This window comes from Pristiophorus japonicus, chromosome 23 (assembly GCF_044704955.1).
Source record: "Pristiophorus japonicus isolate sPriJap1 chromosome 23, sPriJap1.hap1, whole genome shotgun sequence".
NCBI lineage: Eukaryota > Metazoa > Chordata > Chondrichthyes > Pristiophoridae > Pristiophorus > Pristiophorus japonicus.
In genome coordinates, this window is record NC_091999.1 from 7,290,849 (window position 1) to 7,311,794 (window position 20,946).

At 54.1% G+C, this 20,946-nt stretch overlaps 1 protein-coding gene across 1 annotated transcript in view; it reads left to right on the forward strand.

Annotated features, from left to right (window-relative positions):
* LOC139235710 (junctophilin-4-like) overlaps positions 1–20,630 on the forward strand; it is a 43,523-nt gene extending 22,893 nt beyond the window's left edge. Inside the window, exons 2-5 of the mRNA XM_070866750.1 lie at positions 10,547–11,510; positions 17,140–17,258; positions 18,415–18,911; positions 20,550–20,630. Coding sequence (XP_070722851.1) covers positions 10,547–11,510; positions 17,140–17,258; positions 18,415–18,911; positions 20,550–20,630 — 1,661 coding nt within the window. The remainder of the gene's footprint in view (positions 1–10,546; positions 11,511–17,139; positions 17,259–18,414; positions 18,912–20,549) is intronic.
* The last annotated feature ends 316 nt before the right edge of the window (positions 20,631–20,946 follow it).

Genomic DNA, 20,946 nt, shown 5'->3' on the forward strand with positions numbered 1-20,946 from the left:
GACTTGTCTACCTTGAGTCCCATTAGCCTGTCCAGCACTACCCCCCTAGTGATAGTGATTGTCTCAAGGTGCTCCCTTCCCACATTCCTATGACCAGCAATTTTTGGCATGGTTTTTGTGTCTTCCACTGTGAAGACGGAAGCAAAATAATTGTTTAAGGTCTCAGCCATTTCCACATTTCCCATTATTAAATCCCCCTTTTCATCTTCTAAGGGACCAACATTTACTTTAGTCACTCTTTTCCGTTTTATATATCTGTAAAAGCTTTTACTATCTGTTTTTATGATTTGCGCAAGTTTACCTTCGTAATCTATCTTCCCTTTCTTTATTGCTTTTTTAGTCATTCTTTGCTGTTGCTTAAAATCTTCCCAATCCTCTAGTTTCCCACTAACCTTGGCCACCTTATACGCATTGGTCTTTGATTTGATACTTTCCTTTATTTCCTTGGTTATCCACGGCTGGTTATCTCTTCTCTTGCCGCCCTTCTTTTTCACTGGAATATATTTTTGTTGCGCATTATGAAAGAGCTCCTTAAAAGTCCTCCACTGTTCCTCAATTGTGCCACAGTTTAGTCCTTGTTTCCAGTCTACTTTAGCCAACTCTGCCCTCATCCCACTGTAGTCCCCTTTGTTTATGCATAGTACGCTCGTTTCTGACACAACTTCCTCATCCTCAATCTGTATTACAAATTCAACCATACTGTGATCACTCATTCCGAGAGGATCTTTTACGAGGAGATCGTTTATTTTTCCTGTCTCATTACACAGGACCAGATCTAAGATAGCTTGCTCCCTTGTAGGCTCTGTTACATACTGTTCTAAGAAACAATCCCATATGCAGTCTATGAATTCCTCCTCCAGGCTACCCCGTGCGATTTGATTTGACCAATCGATATGTAGGTTAAAATCCCCCATAACTACTGCCGTTCCTTTTTCACATGCCTCCATTATTCCCTTAATTATTGCCCGCCCCACCATGAAGTTATTATTTGGGGGCCTATAAACTACGCCGACCAGTGACTTTTTCCCCTTACTATCTCTAATCTCCACCCACAATGATTCAACATTTTGTTCATTGGAGCCAATATCATCCCTCACAACTGCCCTGATATCATCCCTTATTAACAGAGCTACCCCACCTCCCTTCCCTTCCTGCCTATCTTTCCGAATCGTCAGATACCCCTGTATGTTTAATTCCCAGTCCTGACCACCCTGCAACCATGTCTCTGTAATGGCCACCAAATCATACCCATTTGTAATGATTTGTGCCGTCAACTCATTTACTTTATTTCTAATGCTGCGTGCATTTAGGTAGAGTGTTTTCATCCTAGTTTTTAAACCATGATTTTTAGTTTTTACCCCTCCTGCAGCCCTTTTATATTCAGTGGCCCTTTTTGTTTCTTGCCTTTGGTTTCTTTGCCCTCCACTTTTACTCATCTCTTTTCTGTCTTTTGTTTTTGTCTCCTTTTTGTTTCCCTCTGTCTCCCTGCATTGGTTCCCATCCCCCTGCCATATTAGTTTAACTCCTCACCAACAGCACTAGCAAACACTCCCCCTAGGACATTGGTTCCGTTCCTGCCCAAGTGCAGATCGTCCGGTTTGTACTGGTCCCACCTCCCCCAGAACCTGTTCCAATGCCCCACGAATTTGAATCCCTCCCTGCTACACCACTGCTCAAGCCACGTATTCATCTGTGCTATCCTGCAATTCCTACTCTGACTTGCACGTGGCACTGGTAGCAATCCCGAGATTACTACTTTTGAGGTCCTACTTTTTAATTTAACTCCTAGCTCCTTAAATTCGTCTCATAGGACCTTATCCCTTTTTTTACCTATGTCGTTGGTACCAATGTGCACCACGACAACTGGCTGTTCTCCCTCCCTTTTCAGAATGTCATGCACTTGCTCGGAGACATCCTTGACCCTTGCACCAGGGAGGCAACATACCATCCTGGAGTCTCGATTGTGGCCGCAGAAACGCCTATCTATTCCCCTTATGATTGAATCCCCTATCATTAGCGCTCTCCCACTCTTTTTTATGCCCTCCTGTACAACAGAGCCAGCCACGGTGCCATGAACTTGGCTGCTGTTGCTCTCCCCGAATGAGTCATCTCCCTCAACTGCACTCAAAGCAGTGTATCTGTTTTGCAGGGGGATGACCAGATGGGACCCCTGCACTACCTTCTTTGTACTACTCTTCCTGTTAAGTATAAAGGCCCAGTTGATCCAGTCTCTCCTCATATGTCAATCCTGCCATCCCGGGAATCAGTCTGGTGAACCTTCGCTGCATTCCCTCAATAGCAAGAACGTCCTTCCTCAGATTAGGAGACCAAAACTAAACACAATATTCTAAGTGAGGCCTCACCAAGGCCCTGTACAACTGCAGTAAGACCTCCCTGCTCCTATACTCAAATCCCCCAGCTATGAAGGCCAACATACCATTTGCCTGCTGTACCTGCATGCCAACTTTTAATGACTGATGTACCATGACACCCAGGTCTCGTTGCACCTCCCCTTTTCATAATCTGCCGCTATTCAGATAATATTCTGCCTTCGTGTTTTTGCCCCCAAAGTGGATAACCTCACATTTATTCACATTATACTGCATCTGCCATGCGTTTGCCCACTCACCTAACCTGTCCAAGTCACCCTGCAGCCTCTTAGCATCCTCCTCACAGCTCACACCGCCACCCAGCTTAGTGTCATCTGCAAACTTGGAGATATTACACTCAATTCCTTCATCTAAATCATTAATGTATATTGTAAATAGCTGGGGTCCCAGCACTGAGCCCTGCGGCACCCCACTAGTCACTGCCTGCCATTCTGAAAAGGACCCGTTTATCCCGACTCTCTGCTTCCTGTCTGCCAACCAGTTCTCTATCCACGTCAGTACATTACCCCCAATACCATGTGCTTTAATTTTGCACACTAACCTCTTGTGTGGGACCTTGTCAAAAGCCTTTTGAAAGTCTAAATACACCACATCCACTGGTTCTCCCTTGTCCACTCTGCTAGTTACATCCTCAAAAAATTCCAGAAGATTTGTCAAGCATGATTTCCTTTTCATAAATCCATGCTGACTTGGACCGATCCTGTCACTGCTTTCCAAATGCACTGCTATTACATCTTTAATAATTGATTCCAGCATTTTCCCCACTACTGATGTCAGGCTAACCTGTCTATAATTACCCGTTTTCTCTCTCCCTTCTTTTTTAAAAAGTGGGGTTACATTAGCTACCCTCCAGTCCATAGGAACTGATCCAGAGTCGATAGATTGTTGGAAAATAATCACTAATGCATCCATTATTTCTAGGGCCACTTCCTTAAGTACTCTGGCTGCAGACTATTAGGCCCCAGGGATTTATCGGCCTTCAATCCCATCAATTTCCCTAACACAATTTCCTGCCTAATAAGGATTTCCTTCAGTTCCTCCTTCTCGCTAGACCCTCGGTCCCCTAGTATTTCCTTAGTGAAGACAGAACCAAAGTATTTGTTTAACTGGTCTGCCATTTCTTTGTTCACCATTATAAATTCACCTGATTCTGACTGCATGGGACCTACGTTTGTCTTCACTAATCTTTTTCTCTTCACATATCTATAGAAGCTTTTGCAGTCAGTTTTTATGTTCCCAGCAAGCTTCCTCTCATACTCTATTTTCCCCCTCCTAATTAAACCCTTTGTCCTCCTCTGCTGAATTCTAAATTTCTACCAGTCCTTAGGTTTGCTGCTTTTTCTGGCCAATTTATATGCCTTTTCCTTGGATTTAACACTATCCTTAATTTCCCTTGTTAGCCACGGTTGAACCACCTTCCCCGTTTTATTTTTACTCCAGACAGGGATGTACAATTGTTGAAGTTCATCCATGTGATCTTTAAATGTTTGCCATTGCCTATCCACCGTCAACCCTTTAAGTATCATTTGCCAGTCTATTCTAGCCTATTCACGTCTCATACCATCGAAGTTACCTTTCCTTAAGTTCAAGACCCTAGTCTCTGAATTAACTGTGTCACTATCCATCTTAATAAAGAATTCTACCATATTATGGTCACTCTTCCCCAAGGGGCCTCGCACAACAAGATTGCTAATTAGTCCTCTCTCATTACACATCACCCAGTCTAGGATGGCCAGCTCTCTAGTTGGTTCCTCGACATATTGGTCTGGAAAACCATCCCTAATACACTCCAGGAAATCCTCCTCCACCGTATTGCTACCAGTTTGGTTAGCCCAATCTAGATGTAGATTAAAGTTGCCCATGATAACTGCTGTACCTTTATTGCACGCATCCCTAATTTCATGTTTGATGCTGTCCCCAACCTCACTACTACTGTTTGGTGGTCTGTACACAACTCCCACTAGCTTTTTCTGCCCTTTGGTATTCTGCAGCTCCACCCATACCGATTCCACATCATCCAGGCTAATGTCTCTCCTTACTATTGCGTTAATTTCCTCTTTAACCAGCAATGCTGCCCCACCTCCTTTTCCTCTCTGTCTATCCTTCCTGAATGTTGAATACCCCTGGATGTTGAGTTCCCAGCCTTGGTCACCCTGGAGCCATGTCTCCGAGATGCCAATTATACCATATTCGTCAATTGCTGCCTGCGCAGTTAATTCATCCACCTTATTCCGAATACTCCTCACATTGAGGCACAGAGCCTTCAGGCTTGCCGTTTTAAACCACTTTCCCCCTTTAGAATTTTGCTGTAATGTGGCCCTTTTTGTTTTTTGCCTTGGGTTTCTCTGCCCTCCACTTTTACTATTCTCCTTTCTATTTTTTGCTTCTGATCCCATTCTACTTCCCTCTGTCTCCCTGCATCGGTTCCCATCCCCCTGCCATATTACTTTAACTCCTCCCCAACAGCACTAGCAAACACTCCCCCGAGGACATTGGTTCCGGTCCTGCCCAGGTGCAGACCGTCCGGTTTGTACTGGTCCCACCTTCCCCCAGAACCGGTTCCAATGAGCCAGGAATTTGAATCCCTCCCTTCTGCACCACTCCTCAAGCCACGTATTCTTCTGAGCTATCCTGCGATTCCTACTCTGCCTAGCACGAGGCACTGGTAGCAATCCCGAGATTACTTCTTTTGAGGTCCTACTTTTTAATTTAGCTCCTAGCTCCTTAAATTCGTCTCCTGGGATTTCATCCAGTTTTTTACCTATATTGTTGGTACCTATGTGCACCACAACAACTGGCTGTTCACCCTCCCTTTTCAGAATGTCCTGCACCCGCTCCGAGACATCCTTGACCCTTGCACCAGGGAGGCAACATACCATCCTGGAGTCTCGGTTGCGGCCGCAGAAACGCCTATCTATTCCCCTTACAATTGAATCCACTATCACTATCGCTCTCCCACTCTTTTTCCTGCCCTCCTGTGCAGCAGAGCCAGCCACGGTGCCATGAACTTGGCTGCTGCTGCCCTCCCCTGATGAGTCATCCCCCCCAACAGTACCCAAAGCGGTGTATCTGTTTTGCAGGGGGATGACCGCAGGGGACCCCTGCACTACCTTCATTGCGCTGCTCTTCCTGTTGGTCACCCATTCTCTATCTGTCTGTTTAACCTTTACCTGCGGTAAGACCAACTCACTAAACGTGCTATTCACGTCATCCTCAGCATCGTGGATGCTCCAGAGTTCATCCACCCGCAGCTCCAGTGCCGCAATGCGGTCTGTCAGGAGCTGCAGTAGGATACACTTCCCGCACATGTAGTCGCCAGGGACACTGGAAACATCCCTGAGTTTCCACATAGTACAGGAGGAGCATGACACATGTGTGGGCCATGCTGCCATGACTTGAGCCTTAGATTACTTAACTTGGCAACAATGTCAAAGGTTACCGACGGATAATGAAATAAAAAGAAGGAAAAAAGATTAAATACTCACCAATCCATCAGCCAATCATTTACCCGCTTGGCTGTGACATCACCTTTCGATTTCTTTCTACTTCTTTGTTTACCTTCTGCCCCTGCCCCTGCACCAGCGAGCTCCTCGAACTCTCGGGCCTTTATAGGCCGCTCGACTCCCCGAACTCCCGCTCCTGCGGTCGCCTCCTCGAACTCTCGGGCCTTCATAGGCCGCTCGACTCCCCGAACTCCCGCTCCTGTGGCCGTCTCCTCGAACTCTCGGGCCTTCATAGGCCGCTCGACTTCCCGAACTCCCGCTCCTGTGGTCGCCTCCTCGAACTCTCGGGCCTTTATAGGCCGCCCGACTCCCCGAACTCCCGCTCCTGTGGCCGTCTCCTCGAACTCTCGGGCCTTTATAGGCCGCTCGACTCCCCGAACTCCCGCTCCTGTGGTCGCCTCCTCGAACTCTCGGGCCTTTATAGGCCGCTCGACTCCCCGAACTCCCGCTCCTGTGGCCGTCTCCTCGAAACCAAACTGGAAGCAATACGGTGGAGAAGGATTTTCTGGAGTGCATAAGGGATGGTTTTTTAGACCAATATGTCGAGGAACCAACTAGGGGGGAGGCCATCTTAGACTGGATGCTGTGTAATGAGAGAGGATTAATTAGCAATCTCGTTGTGCGAGGCCCCTTGGGGAAGCGTGACCATAATATGGTGGAATTCTGCATTGGGATGGAGAATGAAACAGTTAATTCAGAGACCATGGTCCAGAACTTAAAGAAGGCTAACTTTGAAGGTATGAGGCGTGAATTGGCTGGGATGGATTGGCGAATGATACTTAAGGGGTTGACTGTGGATGGACACTGGCAGACATTTAGAGACTGCATGGATGAACTACAACAATTGTACATTCCTGTCTGGCGTAAAAATAAAAAAGGGAAGGTGGCTCAACCGTGGCTATCTCGGGAAATCAGGGATAGTATTAAAGCCAAGGAAGTGGCATACAAATTGGCCAGAAATAGCAGCGAACCCGGGGACTGGGAGAAATTTAGAACTCAGCAGAGGAGGACAAAGGGTTTGATTAGGGCAGGGAAAATGGAGTACGAGAAGAAGCTTGCAGGGAACATTAAGACGGATTGCAAAAGTTTCTATAGATATGTAAAGATAAAAAGGTTCGTAAAGACAAACGTAGGTCCCCTGCAGTCAGAATCAGGGGATGTCATAACGGGGAACAAAGAAATAGCGGACCAATTGAACAAGTACTTTGGTTCGGTATTCACTGAGGAGGACACAAACAACCTTCCGGATATAAAAGGGGTCGGAGGGTCTAGTAAGGAGGAGGAACTGAGGGAAATCCTTATTAGCCGGGAAATTGTGTTGGGGAAATTGATGGGATTGAAGGCCGATAAATCCCCAGGGCCTGATGGACTGCATCCCAGAGTACTTAAGGAGGTGGCCTTGGAAATAGCGGATGCGTTGACAGTCATTTTCCAACATTCCATTGACTCTGGATCAGTTCCTATGGAGTGGAGGGTAGCCAATGTAACCCCACTTTTTAAAAAAGGAGGGAGAGAGAAAACAGGAAATTATAGACCGGTCAGCCTGACATCGGTAGTGGGTAAAATGATGGAATCAATTATTAAGGATGTCATAGCAGTGCATTTGGAAAGAGGTGACATGATAGGTCCAAGTCAGCATGGATTTGTGAAAGGGAAATCATGCTTGACAAATCTTCTGGAATTTTTTGAGGATGTTTCCAGTAGAGTGGACAAGGGAGAACCAGTTGATGTGGTATATTTGGACTTTCAGAAGGCGTTCGACAAGGCCCCACACAAGAGATTGATGTGCAAAGTTAGAGCACATGGGATTGGGGGTAGTGTACTGACATGGATTGAGAACTGGTTGTCAGACAGGAAGCAAAGAGTAGGAGTAAATGGGTACTTTTCAGAATGGCAGGCAGTGACTAGTGGGGTACCGCAAGGTTCTGTGCTGGGGCCCCAGCTGTTTACACTGTACATTAATGATTTGGACGAGGGGATTAAATGTAGTATCTCCAAATGTGCGGATGACACTAAGTTGGGTGGCAGTGTGAGCTGCGAGGAGGATGCTATTAGGCTGCAGAGTGACTTGGATAGGTTAGGTGAGTGGGCAAATGCATGGCAGATGAAGTATAATGTGGATAAATGTGAGGTTATCCACTTTGGTGGTAAAAACAGAGAGACAGACTATTATCTGAATGGTGACAGATTAGGAAAAGGGGAGGTGCAAAGAGACTTGGGTGTCATGGTACATCAGTCATTGAAGGTTAGCATGCAGGTACAGCAGGCGGTTAAGAAAGCAAATGGCATGTTGGCCTTCATAGCGAGGGGATTTGAGTACAGGGGCAGGGAGGTGTTGCTACAGTTGTACAGGGCATTGGTGAGGCCACACCTGGAGTATTGTGTACAGTTTTGGTCTCCTAACCTGAGGAAGGACATTCTTGCTATTGAGGGAGTGCAGCGAAGGTTCACCAGACTGATTCCCGGGATGGCGGGACTGACCTATCAAGAAAGACTGGATCAACTGGGCTTGTATTCACTGGAGTTCAGAAGAATGAGAGGGGACCTCATAGAAACATTTAAAATTCTGACGGGACTGGACAGGTTAGATGCAGGAAGAATGTTCCCAATGTTGGGGAAGTCCAGAACCAGAGGTCACAGTCTAAGGATAAGGGGTAAGCCATTTAGGACGGAGATGAGGAGGAACTTCTTCACCCAGAGAGTGGTGAACCTGTGGAATTCTCTACCACAGAAGGTTGTTGAGGCCAATTCACTAAATATATTCAAAAAGGAGTTAGATGAGGTCCTTACTACTCGGGGGATCAAGGGGTATGGCGAGAAAGCAGGAATGGGGTACTGAAGTTGAATGTTCAGCCATGAACTCATTGAATGGCGGTGCAGGCTAGAAGAGCAGAATGGCCTACTCCTGCACCTATTTTCTATGTTTCTATGTTTCTATGAACTCTCGGGCCTTCATAGGCCGCTCGACTCCCCGAACTCCCGCTCCTGTGGCCGTCTCCTCGAACTCTCGGGCCTTTATAGGCCGCTCGACTCCCCGAACTCCCGCTCCTGTGGTCGTCTCCTCGAACTCTCGGGCCTTTATAGGCCGCTCGACTCCCCGAACTCCCGCTCCTGTGGTCGCCTCCTCGAACTCTCGGGCCTTCATATGCCGCTCGACTCCCCGAACTCCCGCTCCTGTGGCCGCTTCCTCGAACTCTCGGGCCTTTATAGGCCGCTCGAATCCCCGAACTCCCGCTCCTGTGGTCGTCTCCTCGAACTCTCGGGCCTTTATAGGCCGCTCGACTCCCCGAACTCCCGCTCCTGTGGCCGCCTCCTCGAACTCTCGGGCCTCTTTAGGCTGCTCAACTTCCCGAACTCCCGCTCCTGTGGTCGCCTCCTCGAACTCTCGGGCCTTCATAGGCCGCTCGACTCCCCGAACACCCGCTCCTGTGGCCATCTCCTCGAACTCTCGGGCCTTTATAGGCCGCTCGACTCCCCGAACACCCGCTCCTGTGGCCGTCTCCTCGAACTCTCGGGCCTTTATAGGCCGCTCGACTCCCCGAACTCCCGCTCCTGTGGCCGTCTCCTCGAACTCTCGAGCCTTCATAGGCCGCTCGACTCCCCGAACTCCCGCTCCTGTGGCCGTCTCCTCGAACTCTCGGGCCTTCATAGGCCGCTCGACTCCCCGAACTCCCGCTCCTGTGGTCGCCTCCTCGAACTCTCGGGCCTTTATAGGCCGCTCGACTCCCCGAGCACCCGCTCCTGTGGTCGTCTCCTCGAACTCTCGGGCCTTTATAGGCCGCTCGACTCCCCGAACTCCCGCTCCTGTGGCCGCCTCCTCGAACTCTCGGGCCTTCATAGGCCGCTCGACTCCCCGAACTCCCGCTCCTGTGGCCGTCTCCTCGAACTCTCGGGCCTTCATAGGCCGCTCGACTCCCCGAACTCCCGCTCCTGTGGCCGTCTCCTCGAACTCTCGGGCCTTTATAGGCCGCTCGACTCCCCGAACTCCCGCTCCTGTGGTCGTCTCCTCGAACTCTCGGGCCTTTATAGGCCGCTCGACTCCCCGAACTCCCGCTCCTGTGGCCGTCTCCTCGAACTCTCGAGCCTTCATAGGCCGCTCGACTCCCCGAACTCCCGCTCCTGTGGCCGTCTCCTCGAACTCTCGGGCCTTCATAGGCCGCTCGACTCCCCGAACTCCCGCTCCTGTGGTCGTCTCCTCGAACTCTCGGGCCTTTATAGGCCGCTCGACTCCCCGAACTCCCGCTCCTGTGGTCGCCTCCTCGAACTCTCGGGCCTTCATAGGCCGCTCGACTCCCCGAACACCCGCTCCTGCGGCCGTCTCCTCGAACTCTCGGGCCTTCATAGGCCGCTCGACTCCCCGAACTCCCGCTCCTGTGGCCGTCTCCTCGAACTCTCGGGCCTTCATAGGCCGCTCGACTCCCCGAACACCCGCTCCTGTGGCCGTCTCCTCGAACTCTCGGGCCTTCATAGGCCGCTCGACTCCCCGAACACCCGCTGGGGATTTGGGACTAAGTCTGATTTGGGATTCATTGTGGATCAGGACTGCTTTGGGATGGGTTAGGGGTTGCGTTGGGATGAGCTGGTCAATATGCAGTGCTGATCGTTGCCGCAATAACCCTCTCTCTGTCTCTCTCTCTCTGTGTTTCCCGGCAGGGACCTACCATGGCAGCTGGGTGGCAGGCCAACGCCAGGGCTCGGGACTCCGCCACAGCGCCCCCTACTGCCAGGCGGCACTGCGGGGCTCCCCCCGGCGCGGAGCCCCGGCGCCCGGCCCGGCCCACCTGGGCAACGGGGCGCTGCCGCACGCACCGCGCCCCCCCACGCCGCCGGCCCCCGCCGGATTCGTGCTGAGCGGACGGGGCGGGGCCCGGGGCGACAGCAGCCGCGCGAAGGCCGCCGGCGGCAAGGCGGAGAAGCTGCTGGCCTTCTTCCTCGGGCGGCTGGGCCGCTCCGAGTCGCGGGCGTCGCTGGGCAGCAAGCGCAGCTCCCTGCGGAGCGAGGCGGCGTCCTCGACGGTGGCGGAGAGCGCCCCCGGGGGCCGGGAGGGCGAGCCGCAGCGCTGGGAGGAGGACGGCAGCGCCCCCGGGGGCCGGGAGGGCGAACCGCAGCGCCGGGAGCCGGGCAACAGCGCCCCCGGCGGCCGGGAGGAGGAACTGCGGAGGCGGTGGCAGGACAACAGCGCCGCCGCCGGCCGGGAGGAGGAACTGCGGAGGCAGGACAACAGCGCCCCCGGTGGCCGGGAGGAGGAGGAGGACGGGCAGCGGCCGCACCCGGCGGCCACCGAGACGTATGGCGGCGAGTGGCAGGCGGACCGGCGCAGCGGCCACGGGGTGGGCAGCCGCTCGGACGGCCTGACCTACGAGGGGGCCTGGCTGGCCGACCGGCCCCACGGCTACGGACGCACCACCTTCCCGCTTGGCGACCGCGGCAGGGCGCCCGGGCAGCGGCGGGGGTGGGAGGAGGAGGAGGAGGGCAAGTACCGCGCGGGGGCCCTGCTGCCCCCGCCCCGCCTGCCCATGCGCCGCGCCCGCCTCCGCCGCAAGGTGGAGCGCTCGGTCCGGGCCGCCCGACGGGCGCTGGGCGTCGCCCGGGAGACGGAGGAGGCCGCACGAGCCCGGTAAATGACCCCGGGGCGCGGGTAAAGGCAGGGAATGCTGGAGATGCTCGGCGGGGGGGGGGGGGGGGGAGGGGGGAGGAGGAGTGGGGGAGGGGGGAGGAGAGAGGCGGCCGGGGGGGGAGGAGAAGTGGGGGAGGGGGGAGGAGAGGGGCGGCGGGAGGGGGGAGGAGGGAGGAGGAGTGGGGGAGGGGGGAGGAGAGAGGCGGCCGGGGGGGGAGGAGAAGTGGGGGAGGGGGGAGGAGAGGGGCGGCGGGGGGGGGGAGGAGAAGTGGGGGAGGGGAGGAGGGAGGGGGTGGGGTGGAGAGAGGGGATGGGGGGGGAGTGGTGGGGGGGGAGGGGGGGAGTGGTGGGGGGAGGAGAGGGGGGGCGGAGGGGGAGTGGGGGAGGGGAGGAGGGAGGGGAGTAGAGGGGCGGCCGGGAGGGGGGGGAGGAGAGGGGCGGCCGGGGGGGAGGGGGGGGGCGGCCGGGGGGGAGGGGGGGGGAGGGGGAGGAGAGGGGAGTAGAGGGGCGGCCGGGGAGGTGGAGGAGAGGGGCGGCGGGGGGGGAGGAGGAGTGGGGGAGGGGAGGAGGGAGGGGGAGGGGTGTAGAGAGGGGATGGGGGGGGAGTGGTGGGGGGGGAGGGGGGGGAGTGGTGGGGGGAGGAGAGGGGGGCGGGGGGGAGGAGGAGTGGGGGAGGGGAGGAGGGAGGGGAGGGGTGGAGAGTGGGGATGGGGGGGAGTGGTGGGGGGGGAGGGGGGGGAGTGGTGGAGGGAGGAGAGGAGGGGCGGGGGGAGGGGTGGGGGGAGGAAGGGTGGGGGAGGGGGGAAGAGAGGGGGGGCAGGCGGAGGAGGAGGAGGGGAGGTGGGAGGAGAGATTCAAGGACAAAAGGGAACAATTGAGATGGCAATGGGACAAGACAAGAAACAAAAGATCCACCCTGTCAAGTTAAAAAGATAGGTTGAGGAGGTTGGGCCTCTACTCATTGGAGTTCAGAAGAATGAGAGGTGATCTTATCGAAACGTATCAGATTATGAGGGGACTCGACAAGGTGGATGCAGAGAGGATGTTCCCACTGATGGGGGAGACTAGAACTAGGGGGCATGGTCTTAGAATAAGGGGCCGCTCATTTAAAACTGAGATGAGGAGGAATTTCTTCTCTGAGGGTTGTAAATCTGTGGAATTCTCTGCCCCAGAGAGCTGTGGAGGCTGGGACATTGAATATATTTAAGGCGGCGACTGACAGATTTTTGAGCGATAAGGGAGTGAAGGGTTAGAAACATAGAAACATAGAAAATAGGCGCAGGAGTAGGCTATTCGGCCCCTCGAGCCTGCACCACCATTCAATACGATCATGGCTGATCCTCTATCTCAACACCATATTCCCGCTTTTTCCCCATACCCCTTGATACCTTTTGTGTCTAGAAATCTATCTATCTCCCTCTTAAATATATTCAGTGACTTGGCCTCTACAGCCGTCTGTGGTAGAGAATTCCACAGATTCACCTCCCTCGGAGTGAAAACATTTCTCCTCATCTCGCTCCTAAATTTCCTACCCCGTATCCTGAGACTGTGACTCCTTGTTCTAGACTTCCCAGCCCCGGGGAAACATCCTCCCCGCATCCAGTCTATCCAACCCCGTCAGAATTTTATACCTTTCAATGAGCCCCCCTCTCATTCTTCTAAACTCTAGTGAATACAGGCCCAGTCGACCCAATCTCTCCTCATACGGCAATCCTGCCATCCCAGGAATCAGTCTGGTGAACCTTCGCTGCACTCCCTCTGTGGCAAGTATATCCTTCCTTAGGTAAGGAGACCCAAACTGCGCACAGTACTCCAGGTGTGGTCTCACCAAGGCCCTGTATAACTGGAGTAACACCTCCTTGCTCCTGTACTCAAACCCTCTCGCAATGAAAGCCAACATATCATTTGCCTTCCTAACTGCTTGCTGCACCGGCAGGTTTGCTCTCACTGACTGGTGTACAAGGACACCCAGGTCCCTCTGTACATCGACACTTCCCGAGCCATCACCCTTTAAATAATACTTTGTCCTCATGTTTTTCCGACCAAATTGGACGTGGAATTGAGTCCATGATCAGATCAGCCATGCAGGGAACATTAAGATGGATTGCAAAAGTTTCTATAGATATGTGAAGAGAAAAAGGTTAGTAAAGACAAACGTAGGTCCCCTGCAGTCAGAATCAGGGGAAGTCATAACGGGGAACAAAGAAATGGCAGACCAATTGAACAAGTACTTTGGTTCGGTATTCACTAAGGAGGACACAAACAACCTTCCGGATATAAAAGTGGGTCAGAGGGTCTGGTAAGGAGGAGAAACTGAGGGAAATCCTTATTAGTCGGGAAATTGTGTTGGGGAAATTGATGGGATTGAAGGCCGATAAATCCCCAGGGCCTGATGGACTGCATCCCAGAGTACTTAAGGAGGTGGCCTTGGAAATAGCGGATGCATTGACAGTCATTTTCCAACATTCCATTGACTCTGGATCAGTTCCTATGGAGTGGAGGGTAGCCAATGTAACCCCACTTTTTAAAAAAGGAGGGAGAGAGAAAACAGGGAATTATAGACCGGTCAGCCTGACCTCAGTAGTGGGTAAAATAATGGAATCAATTATTAAGGATGTCATAGCAGCGCATTTGGAAAGAGGGGACATGATAGGTCCAAGTCAGCATGGATTTGTGAAAGGGAAATCATGCTTGACAAATCTTCTGGAATTTTTTGAGGATGTTTCCAGTAGAGTGGACAAGGGAGAACCAGTTGATGTGGTATATTTGGACTTTCAGAAGGCTTTCGACAAGGTCCCACACAAGAGATTAATGTGCAAAGTTAAAGCACATGGGATTGGGGGTAGTGTGCTGACATGGATTGAGAACAGGTTGTCAGACAGGAAGCAAAGAGTAGGAGTAAATGGGTACTTTTCAGAATGGCAGGCAGTGACTAGTGGGGTACTGCAAGGTTCTGTGCTGGGGCCCCAGCTGTTTACATTGTACATTAATGATTTGGACAAGGGGATTAAATGTAGTATCTCCAAATTTGCGGATGACACTAAGTTGGGTGGCAGTGTGAGCTGCGAGGAGGATGCTATGAGGCTGCAGAGTGACTTGGATAGGTTAGGTGAGTGGGCAAATGCATGGCAGATGAAGTATAATGTGGATAAATGTGAGGTTATCCACTTTGGTGGTAAAAACAGAGAGACAGACTATTATCTGAATGGTGACAGATTAGGAAAAGGGGAGGTGCAACGAGACTTGGGTGTCATGGTACATCAGTCATTGAAGGTTGGCATGCAGGTACAGCAGGCGGTTAAGAAAGCAAATGGCATGTTGGCCTTCATAGCGAGGGGATTTGAGTACAGGGGCAGGGAGGTGTTGCTACAGTTGTACAGGGCCTTGGTGAGGCCACACCTGGAGTATTGTGTACAGTTTTGGTCTCCTAACTTGAGGAAGGACATTCTTGCTATTGAGGGAGTGCAGCGAAGGTTCACCAGACTGATTCCCGGGATGGTGGGACTGACCTATCAAGAAAGACTGGATCAACTGGGCTTGTATTCACTGGAGTTCAGAAGAATGAGAGGGAACCTCATAGAAACGTTTAAAATTCTGACGGGTTTAGACAGGTTAGACGCAGGAAGAATGTTCCCGATGTTGGGGAAGTCCAGAACCAGGGGTCACAGTCTAAGGATAAGGGGTAGGCCATTTAGGACCGAGATGAGGAGAAACTTCCTCACCCAGAGAGTGGTGAACCTGTGGAATTCTCTACCACAGAAAGTAGTTGAGGCCAATTCACTAAATATATTCAAAAAGGAGTTAGATGTAGTCCTTACTACTCGGGGGATCAAGGGGTATGGAGAGAAAGCAGGAATGGGGTACTGAATGTTCAGCCATGAACTCATTGAATGGCGGTGCAGGCTAGAAGGGCCAAATGGCCTGCTCCTGCACCTATTTTCAATGTTTCTATGTTTCTATGACTGGACAGGTTCGATGCAGGAAGAATGTTCCCGATGTTGGGGAAGTCCAGAACCAGGGGACACAGTCTAAGGATAAGGGGTAAGCCATTTAGGACCGAGATGAGGAGAAACCTCTTCACTCAGAGAGTTGTTAACCTGTGGAATTCTCTACCGCAGAGAGTTGTTGAGGCCAGTTCATTGGATATATTCAAGAGGGAGTTAGATGTGGCCCTTACGGCTAAAGGTATCAAGGGGTATGGAGAGAAAGCAGGAAAGGGTTACTGAGGGAATGATCAGCCATGATCTTATTGAATGGTGGTGCAGGCTCGAAGGGCCGAATGGCCTGCTCCTGCACCTATTTTCTATGTGACTGTGTGTGTGTGTCTCAGTCAGCCCCTGTCCATTATAAAGCACACAGAGCGAGTAAAGGGGAACAAATCACTCCTGTCTGGGTCGATATGGTCGGTAGTACGGTTGTCGCTCAATAATATGTCTGTTCACTCTGTTGCTCGATTATCTTGAAATTAATTGTCTCTCTCCCCCTCTCTCTCCCTCTCCCTCACCCTCTCTCTCTCTCTCCCTCTCCCTCCCTCTCTCCCTCCCTCCATCTCTCCCTTCCTCCCTCTCTCTCCATCTCTCCCCCTCCCACTCTCTCCCCCTCCCACTCTCTCCCCCTCCATCTCCCTCTCGCTCGCTCCCTCCCTCTCCCTCCATCTCCCTCCCTCTCCCTCCATCTCCCTCCCTCTCCCTCTCTCCCTTTCTCTCCCCTCCCCCTCTCCTTCCCTTTCTCCCTCCCTCACTCCCTCCCTCCCTCTCTCTCTCCTTCCCCCCCCACCCTCTCTCTCTCCCCTACCCCTGCTCTCCCTCACCCCTCCCTCCCACCCCTCTTCCTGACCCACACTCTCTCCCTTCCCCTCTCCCTTCCCCTCTCTCCCCTCCCCTCCCCCTCCTTCATTCCCTCGCCTTCCACCTCACCCTCCCTCATTCCCTCTCCCTCCCACTCGCTCATTCCCTCTCCCTCCCCTTCTCTCATCCCTCCCACCCCCTCCCCTCCACTCTCCTATCCCCCTACCTTCCCCTCCCGTCCCCCTCCCTCTCTCTCTCTCCCCTCCCCCCCCCACTCCTCCTCCCTCTCCACCCCCCCTGCCCCACCCCCGCCCACACCCCCTCCCTCTCTCTCTCTCCCCTCCCCCCCAACTCCCCCTCCCTCTGCACCCCTCCCTGCCCCACCCCCTCCCCTCCACTCTCCTAACCCCCTACCTTCCCCTCCCGTCCCCCTCCCTCTCACTCTCTCCCCTCCCCCGCCCCCCACTCCCCCTCCCTCTCTCTCTCTCTCCCCTCCCCCCCCCACTCCCCCTCCCTCTCTCTCTCCCCTCCCCCCCCACTCCCCCTCCCTCTCTCTCTCTCCCCTCCCCCGCCCACTCCCCCTCCCTCTCCACCCCCCCCGCCCCACCCCTGCCCACTCCCCCTCCCTCTCTCTCTCTCCCCTCCCCCCCACTCCCCCTCCCTCTCTCTCTCCCCTCCCCCCCCCACTCCCCCTCCCTCTCTCTCTCTCCCCTCCCCCGCCCACTCCCCCTCCCTCTCCACCCCCCTGCCCCACCCCCGCCCACTCCCCCTCCCTCTCTCTCTCTCCCCTCCCCCCCCCCCACTCCCCCTCCCTCTGCACCCCCCCTGCCCCACCCCCGCAGGACGATTGAGGCCGGGATGAAGTCGGAAGCTGCCTTTGCTGTTGCTCAGAAAGCCCAGGAGGCTTCACGGATCGCCAGGGCACTGGCGAAGGAACTCTCACCGATAATTGGTCAAACAGGTAGGCCGGACTTGCGCCCTGTCCCCGGGCAGGACCCGGGGGCAATCAGTCGTGATTCCTGCTCCAGATCAGCGTCCAGTTGCTCTCCGTTTGCTAAGGGTCCCTCCAGTTGCTATGGGTCGCTCCGGTTGCTCAGGGCCCCTTCAGTTGCTAAGGGCCCCTTTGGTTGCTAAGGGCCCCTCCGGTTGCTAAGAGTCCCTCCGGTTGCTAAGTGTCCCTCCGGTTGCTAAGGGCCCCTCCGGTTGCTAAGAGTCCCTCCGGTTGCTAAGCGTCCCTCCAATTGCTAAGGGTCGCTCCGGTTGCTAAGGGCCCCTCCGGTTGCTAAGAGTCCCTCCGGTTGCTAAGCATCCCTCCAATTGCTAAGCGTCCCTCCAATTGCTAAGGGTCGCTCCGGTTGCTAAGGGCCCCTCCGGTTGCTAAGGTCCCCTCCGGTTGCTAAGCGTCCCTCCAATTGCTAAGGGTCGCTCCGGTTGCTAAGGGCCCCTCCGGTTGCTAAGGTCCGCTCCGGTTGCTCAGGGCCCCTTCAGTTGCTAAGGGCCCCTTTGGTTGCTAAGGGCCCCTCCGGTTGCTAAGGGCCCCTCCGGTTGCTAAGAGTCCCTCCGGTTGCTAAGTGTCCCTCCGGTTGCTAAGGGCCCCTCCGGTTGCTAAGAGTCCCTCCGGTTGCTAAGCGTCCCTCCAATTGCTAAGGGTCGCTCCGGTTGCTAAGGGCCCCTCCGGTTGCTAAGAGTCCCTCCGGTTGCTAAGCGTCCCTCCAATTGCTAAGGGTCGCTCCGGTTGCTAAGGGCCCCTCCGGTTGCTAAGAGTCCCTCCGGTTGCTAAGCGTCCCTCCAATTGCTAAGGGTCGCTCTGGTTGCTAAGGGCCCCTGCGGTTGCTAAGGTCCCCTCCGGTTGCTAAGGGCCCCTGCGGTTGCTAAGGGCCCCTGCGGTTGCTAAGGGCCCCTCCAGTGGGTGGGGGGGGGGGGGAAGGGGGGGGGGGGGATCATGCGGGAAGGTGGCGTTGGGGTCAAAGATCAGCCGTGATCTGGCGGAGCGGGCTTGAGGTGCCGGACGGCCTGCCCTCTGCCCCCGATTCTAACCTCCGCCCGTTCCCTCACCGCCTCTCTCCTTCCCTCTCTCCTTCCCTCTCTCCTTCCCTCTCTCCTTCTCTCGCCCTCAGCCCTGCACAAGCTCTCGGCCGACTCGGAGGAGGACGACAAGCTCCAGCTGCTGGGCCTGTCCAGGCTGTCAGACCGTGGCACCCCCGAGATCCACGGCAACGGGACCGCCCCCTCGGACGGCGCCACGCCAGAGGCCAGCCCCCCGTCGCGGACGCGGACCCCCCGGAGCGGGAGGCGGGGGGGCGAGACCGAGCCCCGGGGCGCCGATCTCTCGGACGGCGAGGTGTGGTGCGAGGACTGGGCGGAGGAGGAGGAGGGGCGGCGGGGGTCGGCTCACGGGACGCACGGCGCAGCAAGCCCTCCCCTCGAGGCCGCACGGCGCGATGGGGCGCCCGAACGGGACGCGGACTGCCGTCCCGCGCCTTCCTACGGCGGCAGAGAGCAGGCGCAGGGGAAAACGGGACATCAAAGCCACCCAGAGACGGAGACAACAGCGTCCGCTGGGCCGGAACAGGCAGAGGAAGAGTTCGAGGCCGGGCTAGCAGACCACCAGCCGGTGAGAAGCGTATGGGTTACCCCTCCCCCCTCCATAAGATCATCAGAAATAGGAGCAGGAGTCGGCCATTCGGCCCCTCGAGCCTGCTCCGCCATTTAATACGATCATGGCTGATCCGATCATGGACTCAGCTCCACTTCCCCGCCCGCTCCCCATAACCCTTCACTCCCTTATCGCCCAAAAATCTGTCTATCTCCACCTTAAATATATTCAATGACCCAGCCTCCACAGCTCTCTGGGGCAGAGAATTCCACAGATTTACAACCCTCTGAGAGAAGAAATTCCTCCTCATCTCAGTTTTAAATGGGCGGCCCCTTATTCTGAGACCATGGTCCTATTAAATGGCGGAGCAGGCTCGAGGGGCCGAATGGCCGACTCCTGCTCCTATTTCTTATGTTCTTATGTGAACAGACAATGGGTGGGGAAGCGGTTGGGTGCAGGATAGTGTATTGACATTGATAGAGAACTGGTTGGCAGACAGGAAGCAGAGAGTCGGGATAAACGGGTCCTTTTCAGAATGGCAGGCAGTGACTAGTGGAGTGCCGCAGGGCTCAGTGCTGGGACCCCAGCTATTTACAATATACATTAATGATTTGGACGAAGAAATTGAACGTAATATCTCCATGTTTGCGGATGACACAAAGCTGGGTGGCGGTGTGATCTGTGAGGAGGATGCTAAGAGGCTGCAGGGTGATTTGGACAGGTTAGGTGAGTGGGCAAATACATGGCAGATTCAGTATAATGTGGATAAATGTGAGGTTATCCACTTTGGGGGCAAAAACAGGAAGGCAGAATATTATCTGAATGGCGGCAGATTAGGAAAAGGGGAGGTGCAACAAGACCTGGGTGTCATGGTACATCAGTCATTGAAAGTTGGCATGCAGGTACAGCAGGCGGTGAAGAAGGCAAATGGCATGTTGGCCTTCATAGCGAGAGGATTTGAATATAGGAGCAGGGAGGTCTTACTGCAGTTGTACAGGGCCTTGGTGAGGCCACACCTGGAATATTGTGTTCAGTTTTGGTCTCCTGATCTGAGGAAGGACATTCTTGCTATTGAGGGAGTGCAGCGAAGGTTCACCAGGCTGATTCCCGGGATGGCAGGACTGACATATGAGGAGAGACTGGATCGACTGGGCTTATATTCACTGGAGTTTCGAAGAATGAGAGGGGATCTCATAGAAACATATAAAATTCAGACGTGATTGGACAGGTTAGATGCAGGAAGAATGTTCCTGATGTTGGGGAAGTCCAGAACCAGGGGTCACAGTCTAAGGATAAGGGGTAAGCCATTTAGGACCGAGATGAGGAGAAACTTCTTCACTCGGAGAATTGTTAACCTGTGGAATTCTCTACCACAGAAAGTTGTTGAGGCCAGATCATTGGATATATTCAAAAGGGAGTTAGATATGACCCTTACGGCTAAAGGGATCAAGGGGTATGGAGAGAAAGCAGGAAAGGGGTACTGAGGGAATGATCAGCCATGATCTTATTGAATGGTGGTGCAGGCTCGAAGGGCCGAATGGCCTGCTCCTGCACCTATTTCTTGTGTTCTTATGCGAACAGACAAGGGTTGGGGGAGCGGGCGGGTGGGGGGGGGTGAGCTGCGGATATAAATTAACCCTTTCCTTTCCTTTGCAGAGCACCAACCCACTCCTGGTTGCTGTGGTGATCTTCGCCAATGTCAGTGTGGCATATGTGCTATCGCTGTTCCTCGCCTGAAGACCGTCTCTCTCTGTCTCTCGCTTTCTCTCTCATTCCCTCGCTTCCCCCCCCCCCACCCCCCCGTCCGCAGGCCACCCCCCTCTCTCGGGCTGCACTCAGACTGTTTCTCCTGCTGAAGAATTGCGCAAATGAAGGGCTAGCGCGATCAACTTTCTATGGCACACACGCCGCTTTTATTGTCGGTAATGTCCATCGGGGTCCCCCTCTTCCCGTGTCCGACCCAGCGCTCGGGAACGTTGTCCCGCACCCCCCCCCCCCGCAACACGGCTGCCCCCCAACCTCTGCCCCCCTCCCCTCTTACCCCCTCCCCCAA